The sequence below is a fragment of the Tyto alba genome, unplaced genomic scaffold, assembly GCF_018691265.1.
Source record: "Tyto alba isolate M040663 unplaced genomic scaffold, T.alba_DEE_v4.0 Super-Scaffold_28, whole genome shotgun sequence".
Classification (NCBI taxonomy): Eukaryota; Metazoa; Chordata; class Aves; order Strigiformes; family Tytonidae; genus Tyto; species Tyto alba.
Genome location: NW_024881302.1, coordinates 1252919 through 1267666, shown reverse-complemented (window position 1 = coordinate 1267666; position 14748 = coordinate 1252919). Strand labels below are relative to the sequence as shown.

Here is a 14748-nt window from a genome sequence, read left to right as displayed (position 1 = left end):
AGCTGGCGTGGGGCTGCTGGGGCGATGGGGATGTGCTGGGGAGGAGAACTGGGTCCTGGGGAGCAGGATTTGTCCCACTGGCAGGTGGTGGGGAGCCCAGCATCCATCCCAACAGGGGGAGAGCTGCTGGCTACAGAGAGTAACACGGTGCAGGGAGGGGTTTAAGCCAGCACACGAGTTTTGCCTTAGCTTAGCCGCTCTCCGGTGGAGTTTAAGCTGGGCCCTGTCCTCGGCTCGAGCAGCTCTCCCGGCGGGGTTGCCCCACGCTGTGGGTCTGGGGGTCCATAGCCGTCCCGCTGGCCCTTCCTGACGCTTCTCTGAGCTGCTTGTGTTGTCTTTGAAACCGGGCTGCGTCGAAGACTTTGGGATGTGGGAGGCGAGCGAGATGCTGGGGGGTGGCTGGGACCCCAGCGGCCCTTCCCAGGGACACGGGACAGAGCTGCTGCTTGGTGCCAGCCTGGGGCAGCTGAGCCGAGCCCTGCGTGGTGGCCAGGGGTCTCTGGGTGGTGGCCAGGGGTCTCTGGGTGGTGGCCGGGTCTAACATGGACCTGAGACCCCGGAGCTTTGCAATCTCGCACCGGGGACCTCGTGCAAAGAGCCTCGGGATCCCTCGCAGAGCGTGAAGCTGGGGAAGGGAGGGAGTAAGGATGAATTTCTTTCCATCTCTCCAAGCATCTGGGAGGTGGGTGGGAGGTAAAAAAAGATGAGCCCTGAAGTTTTATTTCGTTGGAGATATTTAGGTAACTTGCTCTTGTTACTCAAGGGAGCGCAGAGCCTGAGAGTGTCTGATGTGCTGCAGGCTCGTACCCAGGAACTTGCCAGCTTAGCTTGGACCTCTGATTCTCCAGTGAATATTAATTTTCAGAGAACTTAAACCATAATGACCCTACCACTTCCTCCAAATGGATTTGGCGTGGCAAGGTGTCTTTAGGAAAGCCATTACTGTAAACCACAACTTGAGAGCTAACTCCTTTGAATTCATCAGGAGGTGCGGGGAGCTGGGGGCTGGAATGTGACCTTGCCCTGGGACTTCTGGCTGAGCCAACCACCACGAGGGGAGAGAGGAATTCTGTTCTCATTTCAGAACAGCGTTAGCTCATCTTCCCAAGCCTGAGTCTTGGTTTGCACACAGAGCAGTAACAACGAGAATAGTCCCTGGAAAACTGTTCCACTGGATGAAGAGTAATGAGATTTTAAAACCATAACTAGACCTCTTTAGTCTTCTGGCGCTCTGGGTTAGGATCAATATTCTTAGCCATATTTCCACCATCAAGAGACTCGCGCTTCCCTCACAACCCCTCCCTGCTCCCCCTCGCCCTCCCTGGGGGAAACGGCTTTGAGAGGAAAAAGACCTGAGATCAAATCAATTAATTGCCTTTGCATTCTCCAGTAAATGCTGTGCAGAGAGTGCGTACATCGAAACACGAATGAACTAAAGCAGCAGCGACAAAACCCTGCTGAAAGGAAACGTTACCCTGTGTAAGGCAGCCCTCGGCTGGGGGAGAGGGGGTGACTCGGAGGCGGCGGGCGTTAGTCACGTTATTGAACGTGCGGCTCGGGGATGCTCTGATCTGGTGGGCATGAGACGGATCGAAGAATCACGCGGTGCGCGGGATGGAAAGCAGCCCTGCGGGAGGGGAGGGGAAGGGATGCCTTTACAAAACCAGCGAATGCAAACTGCGTTTTATGAGTTCATCTCTTCCAAATTAAATCTGGTGTTACCTAAAAGGCAGGGCTCGCTGCAGCGAGCCTGGAGCCGTTGGGCAGGGATGGTCCCATTGCCACGTACGGCGCTTACACGGGGAGAATGCCCTGGAAGATTTGCCAGCTGGAGCAGGCTTCCCTGCAGTGCCTGGGGACGCTCGGGGTGCCCCGGGATTAAATCGGGACCGTTCAATCGAGAGCTTGAACCGAAGCTCGCGGAGACCGGTGCAGAGCACAGATGGATGCTGCTCTGCTGCTGGCCAAGAGCTTGTGGCGGCTGCGAAGGAGTAGGAGAGAGGTGGCACCTGACTGGTGGCAGAGCTGGGGTTGCCCGCGTTGACCCAGGCATGGCAGGGTGCCCCCCGGCACCCCCAAAGGCAGGAGGGCCAGGGAGAGGGGCTTGGATGGCTCAGCTCCTGGCTGGGCTCTTCCAGCCGCTGCTCTGCAAGGGAGCAGCTCAGCCGTGGGTGTGGAAGGTGCCGGGGCTGCACCCACAGCCGTGGGGGGGTCGGAATTCCCTGCTCCAGGCGCTGGCAGCAGTGTCGGCCGCGGGAGAGCACCGGGTTGTGCAGCTGCAGATGCTGCTGCGGGGAAGAGAGGAGGAAAGCGAGGTGGGAGGGCTGTGTAACGTGGCAGAGGGTCACAACCCTTCCCAGGCTTTGCGGCTGGCACCCGTGCGGCAGCTTCGCACTGCTGTTTCCGTGGCTGAGCACCATCCCTGCCTGACTGTGCATCTGCGTGGGCTCGCGTGGGGCGGCTGGGCTCGCCGGCAGCCCTGCGTGCTGGATGAGTCCCGTGCGTTCTCGAGCAGGGGACAGGCAGGTCTGGTCCCTCGATACAGAAAAAGGTGAAGGGAGAAGCTGTCCCGGGCAGGGGGAGGTGGTGCCGGCCGGCCGGGGCTCCTCGGCACAGCCGCCGGAGCGGGGCTGAGCTGCCACGAGCAAAGCTGCTTGCTGCCGCGTTGGGCTCCGGGCAGGGAAGTGCGGTAATAAGCTAAGTTGGCTAATCAGGATTCACACTAATAGGGAGAGAAAATTACCCAGCTCTACCACGGAGACAGCTGAGCGGGGAGTGAATAACCACAGCAGCACTGCCGGCACTCTCCCGGCCCGCAGATGAATTAAACCCGAGGTGGGGTGACTCACGCACGCAGCGCAGAGTTGCATCGCTGGCACGGGCATCAGCTGGGGAAATTACTCGCGAGCAGGCTGGGATGTGCTGCCGGCCGGTGGGAGCTCTGCCCTTCCTCCTGCGAAGGGAGAGGAGCCCGGCCGGGAGCGGTGAGCGTGGGGGGAGGCAGCAGCCCCCCGGCCAGCCCGTCCCTGCACGCCAAGGGCTCGCAGCGGGGTGCTGGCGAGGGGCACGGTGCTGCCCGCGCCAGGGCAGCGTCCCAGGGAGTCCCGTGCTGGCTGGTCCTTCCCTGCTGATTTCTGATTTTTTGGGGTGGGAGGCATCTCGTGCCTGGGCTCAGCGCAGCGGCCTCAGACCTGGCAGGGGGTCAGGGACAGCCGGGGGGGGGCAGCAACCCGGCATCGCCTCTGCCTCGGGTCCTTGCGAAGAAAACGTGGGCAGAGGAAGGGAGGCTCCGGAGTTTGAGGACTTTATGCCCGTGGTGTTGGTTGTTTGCCTTTACCAGGGGCTTGCTGTAACGCCAGGAGAGGAAAGCCCACCGCTGCGTCTGCCATCACGGGGGGACGGGGACCCGGCCAGGGCCCGGAGCCGCCCCCCCATCCTTCCCCAGCTCCCCGGGCAGGGCTCCATCCCCAGGGAGCGTTTTGGGGATCAGAGGGGGCTTATTTTGCGATTTAAGCCTTGTGGTGGTATTTGTTTGGAGGCTGGGAAGTTGTGTCAGGTGACTCAGCGGTTGCCATGGTGACGAGCATCGGTTAATGAACAGAGGGAGTAAAGGAGCCAAAATAAATGTCGGAGCGTGAAATAGATGCGGTGAAGCCGGGGGGCAGTGGGGCTGCCCCCTCCTGCCTGTCCCCCATCGGGCTGGGACCCCCTTTGCCTTGAGGGGGCGGGGGGGGGGGCGGGTGTGACAGATTTTGTTAAACCACTGGCAAGGTGCAGGGCGAAGGCTGGTGAGCGAGGAGCATGGCAAGCCATGGCTCTTCTGCCTCTTAACCGTGCAGCCCCTGGCCCCGCCAAGCCGTGGGCAGGTTGCCCCCCCCTGTCCCCTGGCTCCAGGGACCCTCTGCCCGCAGGGACCTGCTGCCCTACGCCTGCTGCAGCACCAGAGCCATCCGCAAATATCAGCAATGCCACCCGGCTCGGCCACGGGCAGCAGGAGGGAGCTGGTGTTGGGTCCTGCAGCAGCAATGCTCTGCCCCTGCCCTCAGAAAGTCACTTTTTTTTTTTTTCTTTTTTTTTTTTTTGTAAATCCCATTTATTTTTTTTTTTTTTTCATCCCATTTCTGTTGCAAAGGAGGCGTTTGGGTGGGATGGGCAGGGCTGAGGAGAGAGGTTACAGATCCTGGTGGGGGAGAGCAAATGCAGCGCAGCTGGGTGCAGCCCAGGCGGCTGCAGCGGGATGGAGGGAGGGATGGAGGGGTGAGCCCCACGCCCCGGCCCTGCCAGCCCACAGCCAGCGGGAGGGGGGCTGTTTGCATCCAAACAGGGCATCCCCCGCAGGTGCCTCCCACTCCAAGGCTTGTCCTCGTCCCTCGTGGTCACGGATTTACCTTAAGCCTTGTGTACGCCAGAAGCAAAGCCCCTGGGGGTCCTGGCTCGTCCAGCTGCTGCTGGGGGCAGGGGGGTGCCGGCCCTGGTGTGGGGGCTCAGCAGCACAAGGAGCCTCTGAGCATTTCAAAGAGATCGAGCCCAAGGAAATTAGCATTCTCATTTGCACGCTGTGCGGATGAGCTGACTCAGTCTCTAAACTCCTGTCCCACATGGCACCGAGGGAAAGTTTCCTCCTGGCTAATCAGACGACAAACACCGGCCCCATGACCCTACCCGGGCGGTGGCTGCGGAGCAGGATGTTCTTGTGCTGTCACGGTGCCTCTGGAGAAGCTCTGCATGGGTGTCCCCTGCTGTGGCAGCAGCTTTGCAGCCGTTAAAAGGGCAGCTCTGTCCCTCCCAAGCGGGTCAGGGCTCTGTGGCAGAGCGAGGACCGGGGTGTTTGGAGACCCACTGGAAACAGAAACCTCGGTGCTGTCCCAGGGGTGACACCCCTGCCCTGGGTGAGGCTGGAGATGTGCCCGGGGGGGGGGACCTGGCACGTCCAGGCCCACGATGGCTCTGCACGTCCTCCTGGGTCTGTCGGGGGGTTGGTTTTGGGGTGCTGCGGGTCGGCGCGGTCCCGCTCTGGCAGCGTGTGCTGATGGCTGGAGAGCGAAGGGACAGATACGGGGGGCGGCTCTGGGGTGCGTGGGGCAGAGCCCTGCTGGGAGGTATGGGGAGAAGGTGGGTGGAAACCCGAAAGCTGAGAGGAGGAGGAGGGTGGGGGCTGTGCCGTGCAGCTGCCGTCCTTGCCGTGCCCGGTGCCTCCCCAGCCCCGTTCGTGGCTCCCGTTTTCAGCCCCCCCTTCGCCCGCAGTTCCCAAAGCAACAGGAGCAGGCGGTTCTCCCTCGGATGCCGCGTCTCCCGCTTGGATGACAGCTTGCCACCTCCAGAGCTTCAGCTCCAGGCTTTAATTGATGCCTGTCACGATGCTCAGCTCCCCCGAGCCCGTAGCCGGAGCGCAGGCTGACAGCGTGCCGCCAGGCGGGTTGGCTCCTCTTGCCTTGAGCCCCGTCCCCTGGCAGCATGTCCTTTCTGGTCCCACGGGAGAGGGGACAGAGCCAGCGTGACCCAAGCACTGTCACGAGGGGGCTGCCCTTCCTGAGGGAAACGCCGTGGGAATTCCCCCCCCACCTTGCCCTGCCCCTTGCCACTCCAGAGAAGTCACAGGCTGTGCCTCAGTTTCCCCGTTTATAACATCAAGGACACCATTTGTCAGCCCCATGGAAGAAGCTCCGTGCATACTCTTGCGTTAGAGTTTGCTGCTTGCTCCGGAGGAGACGGCTCTGTCAATCCCGTGGGCAGCAGCAGCCGCGTTCCCACCCAGCCCCGTGGGACGAGCCGCGCTCAGCACCAGTGTCCTGGCGGGCTGCCCCGGGGAGCAGGCTCGCGGGAGGTGACGGGCTGCATCCATCACCACAAATCCATAAGCGCAACTGGGCACAGCCAGCACTATTTTTTATTATTATCTTACTTTTTAAGGCCTTTTAACTTCCCTCTCCGTGTCCACCGGTAGCACACGGACGGGGCTGAGGGCTGGGTGGGCAGAAGAGGCGAGAGCCCGTTGGCAGCCGGTCCCTCCCCCGGGCTGTCCCGTAAACGTGTCTGAGCCACGGGGCTCTCACCCTGCCCCCTTCTCAGCCCACGTCCACGCCGTGCAGTGTGTCACTGAGTCCCCAGTGTGTCACCTGCCCGAGCCTGACTCGTCCTTGGCTCTTTCCTCTCACGACACAGTTGCAGGGCTTTGGCACAGGAGAGCACTGAGCCCGAAAGCGCAGCGAGGAGAAAGGCAAAGCAAACAGTCAGGCATTTAAAGGCGAAAAAGAGTCTTTTTTTTTTTTTTTCCCAAATGCTAAGTGGGAGGCCAGCAGATGCCGGAGCATCTGCCTCTTTCCCTGGGCCTTCCAGGCAGTGGGGCTGCTCTCACCCCCGCTCCTGAGTCGTGCTGTGGGGGGGGACCCACGAGTGGGAGGGGGAGGATGGCCCATGGGGGTGGCCGGGGGCTCCCAGCAGGACCGTGCCATGGGGCGAGTGGCTCTGCTGCCCATGCCAAGCTCATCTGCGGTGCCCACCCGTGGCACTGGATGCTTATCCATGGTCAGGTGTGGGTATTCACATGCGTGTGTGTGTGTGCCGTGGGGGACACGCACAGGTGGGCTGGAAAGGGGGCACGGACGGGTCGTCTGGCAGCTCCGTGCTTCCTCCAGTACCCCAGCTGCTGTGCCGCAGGCACGGAGCAGGGCTGTGAAGCTGCAGGAACGGGTGAGCAGGCTGGAAACTTTTTGTAGTCATTTAAATTAACTTATCTGTGCCTCCAAGAAAAATCACGTCTCAGAAGTTAAGCTGAGGCCCAGGTGTTACTTTAGCGAATGTGCTGAGCAGGTCCTTGTCGGTGCAGCAGTAAATCAAAGCTTTCATACAGCTGAGGGGCTGGGGCCAACTGGGAGCACTGGGCTGGTCTCTTGGTGCTGCGGAGTCCTGGGCTGGGGGCTCTGCTCAAGCAGTCTCTCTGATCCCCCGTGGCAATGTCATCCCCGCCCCCCCAGCAGGAATTTGATGTGGAAGGGGATGACCCCGCCAACCCAGCGGGAGCGCGTTCCCTCGGGCATCTCAGCACGGGGTTGCTCAGACCCGGCGGCCCAGAGGTTTATTTACAGCTGCATCGATTCTCTGTCCAAACCGATGAGGGGTTCGCCTGGGTGGGTGGGTGCTGGGAGCCAGCGGGTGCCTGCCCTGCTTCGCCGGAGGAGCCGGGGGCCAGGCCAGCCTCGCCGTGCCCGTGGGCGCAGCCAAGGAGCAGCTTGGGCATCTCCTCCACGTGAGTCGTGGGACTTAGTTTGAGAGAGAAACGCGCAGCCCCTCCGCAGGGGACTGGCAGTGCCCGGAGCAGCCGGGGACCAAACTGTCCCCCGGGATCAAGGGCAGCGTTTGGGGTCCCTGACAGCCCCACACTGAGCAGTGCCCACACGCCTCCCAGGGTGCTGCTGTACCAGCCCCGTGCAGCAGCACTCCTGCCAGCGCAGGGCAGGTTCAAAGGTTTCCTGCCTTGTCTCTCCCCAGGAACCTTCCGAGGAGTGTGCAAGAAAATCGACCACTTCCCCGAGGATGCGGATTACGAGCAAGACACGGCCGAGTATCTCCTCCGTGAGTCTGCTTTCCCGTGGCGTGGCGGAGCTGCGCGCGTGCTCCCTGGGGACCTCCCCCCCCCCCGGTCCCCCAGCACCCGGGGCTTCACCCAGCGGTTCCCCCCACCGCTGGCAGGAGGCTGATGGGTCGCAGCCCCCCAGCATCCCTGCGCAGCAGCGGTGACCCCCCCCCGCGTTACCCGAGTGCGACCGCGTCACGCCGCAGCAGATTTGGCACGTTTGTCTGGTGCTGCCGTGCAGCCCGAGCTTGTTGGGGCTCAAGGGCCACGGGGGACCGGGACCCCACAGGACCCTGGCGTGGCACCGTGGGGGTGTTCGTGCTGGTCTCCCCGTTCCCTGAGTCTCAGCAGCCAGGCTGGGTTTGCTGGTGCTCGCCGGGAGAGCGCGATGAGCATCGGCCGTGCGCTCTGCCGGAGCGGCCGAGGGCAGGGGGACGGAGGGGAGGTGGAGCTGGCAGCTCCCCTGGGAAAAGCGGGGTCCTGTCTCGGGGGCGGCAGAGCCTCGGCGCAGGACCTGCGGGTTATTTTTTTGCATGGGGGAGCCTGGGTGCGGGGTGAGACCCTGCAGAGAAGCGGCACCACCCCCTGAGCACTTTGCAGCCACGGCGCTGGGGCAGCGAGGTGCACGTGGGCAGAGGCTGGGCACAAATGACACACGCCCCGACACGCAAAGCAACACGGGCATGGTGGCAAACGCACGCGTGAGCAACGGGCTGCGCAGCCTGCACGGCCCGAGGTTCGTGTGAGCACCCGCGTTCCCAAACAAGCAAGAACATGAGGCAGCGGGGGCACGTGGCGGCCTCGGAAGTGTTGGCATCGCTGGGCTCTGAGCTGCTGCAGCTGGGAGGAATCCCCGGGGGCAAAGTGACCCCCAGCCCCCACCGCCCTGGGACCCCCGGGCCCGGCAGCGGCTCCTGCCTGATGCAGCTGCTGCTCATCCAGATGTTGCTGTGAACAGGCCGTTTTCTAGCTCTGTAGGGAGCCATCAGCTCTGCTCACCCATCGAAGAGGGGAACGTCTTTAATGGAATTGGTTTGCAATTTTAGTAGATGAGCGTTTAAGTTCTTCTCCCACCCCCTCCCACATTTAAAATAAAAAGTCTATTTTAAAGCCCCCAGAATGGCATTTTAATGGGGCTTCTCTGCATTTCTGTGCTTTTAATAAAGGCTCTAATAGAGGGATGAGAGCCCAAACCAAGGCACAGTGTATTTTCGGTGCAGCAGGTAGTGATTTGCTGCATTAATTACTCTTCACTGCCATTTTGGAAACTGAACTTCTGCTAGGCCATGTAGAAAAGACCCTTCTTTGTGTGGCTCTCGGTCAGTGACTCCCGACCATGCAGAGACGGGCACTGCTGGAGCTGATCCCCTTGGGATGGAACCCAGCGCCAGGGTCACAGCGCCACGCACGGGGGGCTCGGGCTTTTTGTTCATATTGATACTGTTCCTCCCCTGCATCAGAAAACAACTTTTTATTGAGCTTCAGGGGTGTTTGTTTGTAAGTTCTTGGCTTTCGAAGCAGCCGTGACAGCTCGGGGACCCGAGGGACAGGTTCCTGACCTTGCGGTTGGCAGCGCTGCCCCTCGCCAGCCCGGGGAGATCTGGGGGGGTTCTGCAACCCCTGACTCCAGAGTGACGTCCACAGCCAAAACCCATGAGTGGGGCCTTTGGTAATGGGAAGGTAAATTGCTGCAGCTGACTGTGACGAGGCTGGAAGAGATAGCCTAGGAGGAGAAAAAGAAAAAAAGAGACTCAGGGTTTAAGCTGGTTTTGTGGCAGGAGGCCTGAGTCACGGGGTTTGCAGGGCTGATGCTGGGCCCCGGAGCAAGCTCGGAGCAGAGGATGCTCGGGGGGGCACCGGTGCTGGGTCTCCCCCATTCCTCGGGCAGCAACCGAGCGTGGCACCGCAGCAGTGCCTTCCGGGCTTGGCGCGGGAGGTGCCGGCAGCCCCCGCGGCAGGAGCGATGCCGGGGGCCGACCCTGCCCCGCTCCCTGTCCTGCAGGTGCGGTGAGAGCGTCCAGCATCTTCCCCATCCTCAGCGTGGGTCTGCTGTTCTTCGGGGGGCTGTGCGTGGCGGCCAGCGAGTTCTACAAGAGCAAACACAACGTCATCCTCAGCGCCGGCATCTTCTTCGTCTCTGCAGGTAGGAGCTGCCCGGCGGGGGCTGGAGCGGGGCGGCTCTCTTGGTGTAGAGGTGTGGGAGGATACGGGGGAGCCAGAGACTGGGCTGTGGGTCCTCCTGGGATTCGTGAGCTGTCCCGACCCGGTGGAAAAATCCTCACAGCAGGGAAAAAAAAACAGCAGCGGTTTCTGGCAAGCGGTCACCGCGCTGGACGGCACCTTAAGCATCCACCCTGAGCGGCCTCCGTGCGGGTGCTGCAGCCCGGGGGGGGGGGGGTGAGCACCCAGCCCCGGGGCAGGTTTTGGGGGGCTCTGCCCTCCATCACCTCCAGGCAGTGGGTCGCAGGACCAGGTGAGGGCAGGCGCGGCGCTGGCAGCAGCCGGGACCAGGCAGAGGGGCTGCCGCAGTCCTGCCAGGAAAATCACTCTCTCTCGAGGCCGTTCCTTCTGGATTACTCATTTCTCTGTGCACTGCTCCCCAACGCTTCCACTGATTCTCGTATGACAATGTCTTTGTCTCGAGGAACTGCTCTATTTTGTGTTTTTTCTTCTCCCCACAATGAGACAAATTACTCTCCCTCCTTCAGCTGGCAGGAGCTGCTGATGCAGATGAGAAAACAACAGAAAGAACATAATCGATTCATTAAGTAAATCCAGGAATACATCAGCCACTCCCCGGCCCTGCGGCACAGCCCCGCGGCGCTGCTGGCGGTGCAAAAACTGCCCAGATCCCAAATTACGCCTCCAGGCTCCACCAGAAATGAAAAGAGATGGAGCCATTCCCGATCCCCTGTGCTGCCGGGGCCACGGCGAGCCGGGGTTGGTGCTGGAGGGATCCCCTCCGTGCCCCGGGGTTTGACTCCGGCCGGGCTCCTGCGGTCCAAGCAGCTCTGCAAAGCAAACCCCGCTCTTGAAATGTTCATTTTCTAAACAAAGCAGTGGTTTTTTCCCTCCTTCCCCTGTAATATATGTGAATATACCTGTATTCTGGGTGGATGGGAATATGTATGTATACTGGGGCCAGCGGCAGAGGTCTGTGCGGGGGTTTGGTGCTGGTGGGCTGGCAGAGGGGTTGGTGCCCCACGGGGACGCAGCCACAGCCCCTGGCACCCTCCCCGCCTGCCGGGCTCCCCGCGGGTGGGCAGGGGCTCCCCCAGCCTGCGCCCCTCCGCTGCTGGGAGGGGGTCGGGGTGCTGCTGTCCCCCTTCCCTCCCCTGCTGCTCAAATGACTGCCCCTCCCTCCCCTCCTCCCCAAAGGTCTCAGCAACATCATTGGGATTATAGTCTACATCTCGGCCAACGCGGGGGACCCGGGGCAGAGCGACTCCAAGAAGAGCTACTCCTACGGCTGGTCCTTCTACTTCGGAGCCCTGTCCTTCATCATCGCCGAGATGGTGGGGGTGATCGCCGTGCACATGTACATCGAGAAGCACCGCCAGATCCGCGCCAAGTCCCACTCGGAGCTGCTGAAGAAGTCGGCCTTCACCCGCCTCCCCCCCTACAGGTACCGCTTCCGCCGGCGGTCCAGCTCCCGCTCCACCGAGCCCCGCTCCCGGGACATGTCACCCGTCAGCAAGGGCTTCAGCACCATCCCCTCCACCGACATCTCCATGTTCACCCTCTCCAGGGATCCCTCCAAGGTCACCATGGGGACGCTGCTCAACTCGGAGCGGGACCACGGTTTTTTACAGGTCCATAACTCCATCCCCAAAGAGTTCAAGGAGTCTTTGCACAACAACCCGGCCAACAGACGAACCACGCCGGTCTGAGGCGGGCAGGGGCGTCTTGTCAGGCTGCATGACATCATCCTCGTGACGGTGTAACCCGTGAAATCCCGTTTTTAAGGACAGACCCAGATGGCTCCCCGTGCCCCTACCCGCGGGGCTGTTTTTTCACTCCCGAAATGCCACTGGCCGGGCCAGGCCACTGTGCCCGCGGTGGGACGGGGACCCCCGCGCCCTTCCCTCCCCCCCCGGCGGGGAGGGGACGGGGGCTGTGCTGTGACCCTGGCCGTGGTGCCCCTGCGGACTGAGCGGGGCTTCCAACACCACCCGGGACAGTGGCTTCCCGAGGTCTCCATCGTTAATGTTGATCATAACCGCAGTGTTACCTTAGCTGTATGTCCCATGGAAATGCTGGCGATAGCCCTGTCTGTGAGAATCCTTAATCTGGTAGTTACATTTAAGCGAAATTGCCTGGAAGTCCGGAGTTTGGAGCACTGAGTCGGTGCCGTAGCGAGTGCTCGTGTTACGAACCCCCTTTCCCTGTCGTGATGGACGGAGTGCTCGGGCTGGGTTTCTCTATGGCGTTTCGTGCATGCATTAAATAGCTTGGAATTCAATTTTGTCATGTCGGGTTGGAAGAAACATCCTTTTGCAATTTTCTGTGGTCTTGAAAGGGCTTCTTTCTTTCCTTCTTTTTTTCTTCCTTTGGTGCATTCAGGCCATGAAAGGACTCAGGAGCAGAATTCCTCCAATGACTGGTAGCAGTTAGCCAGCATTTAATTAACCTCTAATGTTGCAAGAAAATTAATTAATTCCCTAAAATTAATACACACACAGTCACAAATTACTGTCTGGGCACAACCAAGGAGGCAACGCTTGACCTGGTAGTACTGAAGGAGAAGCTGGGTTGATGGCTGGGGCCGCCGGCCGCGGGCTGCGTGCGGGTGGTGTATGATTCTATAATGGCTGGGAGATCGATGAGAAAAATAACAATAAAATCGTCCAGTTTGGCAAGTTACTTGGCTGAATAGGTCGCACTGACCCTGCTGCGGGTGGCTGGAAAACCGCGCGCTGTGTCCCAGGGGTGGTTCGCGGCAGCCTCGACCTCTCCCACGGCTGTGCGGGGTGCCTGGGGTCAGGGGGGCTGGGGGAGCAGCCCCCCCCGTAGCCCTCCCCCCTGCTCTCCTGCCCTTTGCGGTGCTGCTTTGGTTTGCATGGCCGGGGGGGTTGGTGCTCAGCCGGGGTGCACGGGGTGGGGGGTGCATGGGGTGGGGGCAAGGTGTGGGTGCACGTGCAGCCCCCCTGAGCCCAGGCGCTGGCAGGGCGAGCGCTGCGAGAGGGCGGCTCAGAAAGCCATTTCCCCCCCCAAAAAAAGTGCTGCAGTGGGGTGACGTGTGTGTGTGTCCCCGCCCGGGGGGCAGCCAGGCATCCTGGGGCAGCCGCGGCGAGACCCCTCTCCTGGGGAAAAGGGCCAAGGTCAAAGCCTGCAAGACCTGGGGGAGCACCTCTCCGGGCTGTTGGGTGCCAGTGGGGGCCTGTCGTCCCCCCCCAGCTGCTCGGAGGGGCCGTGCCAGTTGCCCGGGGGGTGTCCCAGCCTGGGCACCGGCCGGGCTGGCAGCGGGGAGGCCACTCTAAAAGCCCGGCCGTAGGTGTGCAGCTGGAGGTTTGGCTTTGAAGGCTGAGCCGCCTCCTCTGTGCCAGAGCTTGTCTAAAGGGAGGCGGTTTCCAGGCAGCTGGCCCTTACGATTTGATGTGTCGCTTAATTGAAATCTTATTTAACCTCCTGACAAAAGTGATGGATTCCCACGGAGGCCCTGGGGGGGCTCATTAGGCGGCCGCAGGTAACGATGCGCGGCCGGCGCAGCTCTCATTTGCTCACGCTCGCTGCGGAAGGGAAACATCTGGTGCCTGGTGGGCGCTGCTTGGAGCAGCCTTGCCCCGGCTCTCCCACCCAAAACCGGAGCGTGGCCGGTCATGGGGCATGGCCTAACGCTTCCCGGGAATAACGGGCTGTGGGAAACCCAGCGTGGGAGCTGTGCCGAAGAGAAATCCCTCCTAGAGCCCCTCAAAGATCCCAACAAGGATCGTCTGCTCCTCGGCAGGTCCCTGCTGCACCGGGGTGCAGACTCTGTACAGGGTCTTCATCTCTGTTACTGTTTATTTGCTACTACGGTGAAGGGGCTTGTGTGAGAAGACAGATCCAGATGCTGATTAGGCCTCTTAATTGCCATAGTTGCTAGGTTGCATGTATTAAAAACAGTTGAGGAAGTGTAGTGCTCCGATCTTAGGGAAATATTTAAAAACAAAGTAGTGAAAAGACTGGTAGTGTAAAATACGGAATAAGTTGCATTTTAACATACCTGGTGTGTGGCCGGGGCTCCTGCCCAGCTCCCCGCTGTCACCAGGGGCTGGCCCTGTGAAAACAGCCTCTGAGCAAGCGCAGGGTTTGCTTTATTAACCTATTAATGCACCCTGGAGCTCTGCCTGTCCTTGGCAAAGACCTGAAATTAAACCCTTACTGATAAATTAAGCCAGCAATCTTGCTGGGGAGTCCGTGCGCCCGCAGCTCGGCCGGAGGGGAGCGGTGGGAGCCCGGGCTGGGACTGGCGGTTCCCAACGAGGGATGCTCGGAGGGGAAGCTCAGGTGGGCTGACTGCCGGGATCGATGCACGCGGGGCAGCGCTTTCATGCAGAACATGAGAGGCTCTGACCACAAAAGCCACACCAAGACCTTCGTTTACTGTCCCGGTGCCAGCCCCGGGAGTGGACGCGGTGCCGCAGGCGGGAGCTCCGGCTGCTCCGACACCGCGCCGAGCAGCCCCTGCCCGCAGCCCGCCTGCCGTGGTGGCACAACAGCCCTGCCCCACTGCAGAGGCATCGCCAACCTCTAGATCTTTATATGCGTGCACACTTCACGGCTTAAAGGAAAGATGCATTTTTTTTTTTCAGAATTAAATCTCCAGAAAGCGGGCTTGGGCTGAGTCACTGACTGCTGCAGGTAAGGAACCCTGTTTGTCTCAATCAGGCAAAGCAGAGCGTGTGAACAGGCTACATTTCCTAATTAAAACCAAACCCCCCAACAGCAGCAGCAGAGCCCCAGTGGGCTTCGTCCCGGAGCAGCCCAGCGCCGTTTGAGCCCTCCCTGGCAGTTTGAGCAGCTGTCCCCATCCCCGGACAGGGCTGGTTCCTGGCATCGGGGTGCAGATGTTGCCCAGGAAGATGCCTGGCCAGCTGCTGGTAAAGTAATTCCTGCAGCATGGCAAGTGTTGATAAAATAGCTGAAAGTGCTTTTGTCATTATCGATACTGCCGTCATTCTATAGTCATTGCT

General features: G+C 60.9%; 1 protein-coding gene across 2 annotated transcripts in view; it reads left to right on the top strand.

Moving 5' to 3' along the window:
* Positions 1-12436, top strand: part of CACNG3 (calcium voltage-gated channel auxiliary subunit gamma 3) — a 31582-nt gene extending 19146 nt beyond the window's left edge. The window contains exons 2-5 of one of the 2 annotated variants that reach the window (XM_042798651.1): positions 7489-7572; positions 9576-9716; positions 10952-11198; positions 11322-12436. In XM_042798651.1, the coding sequence (XP_042654585.1) occupies positions 7489-7572; positions 9576-9716; positions 10952-11198; positions 11322-11463 (614 nt within the window). In that variant the 3' untranslated portion in view covers positions 11464-12436. Of the gene's footprint in view, positions 1-7488; positions 7573-9575; positions 9717-10951 lie in introns of both variants that reach the window. The other variant, XM_042798650.1, reaches the window with a different exon arrangement.
* The last annotated feature ends 2312 nt before the right edge of the window (positions 12437-14748 follow it).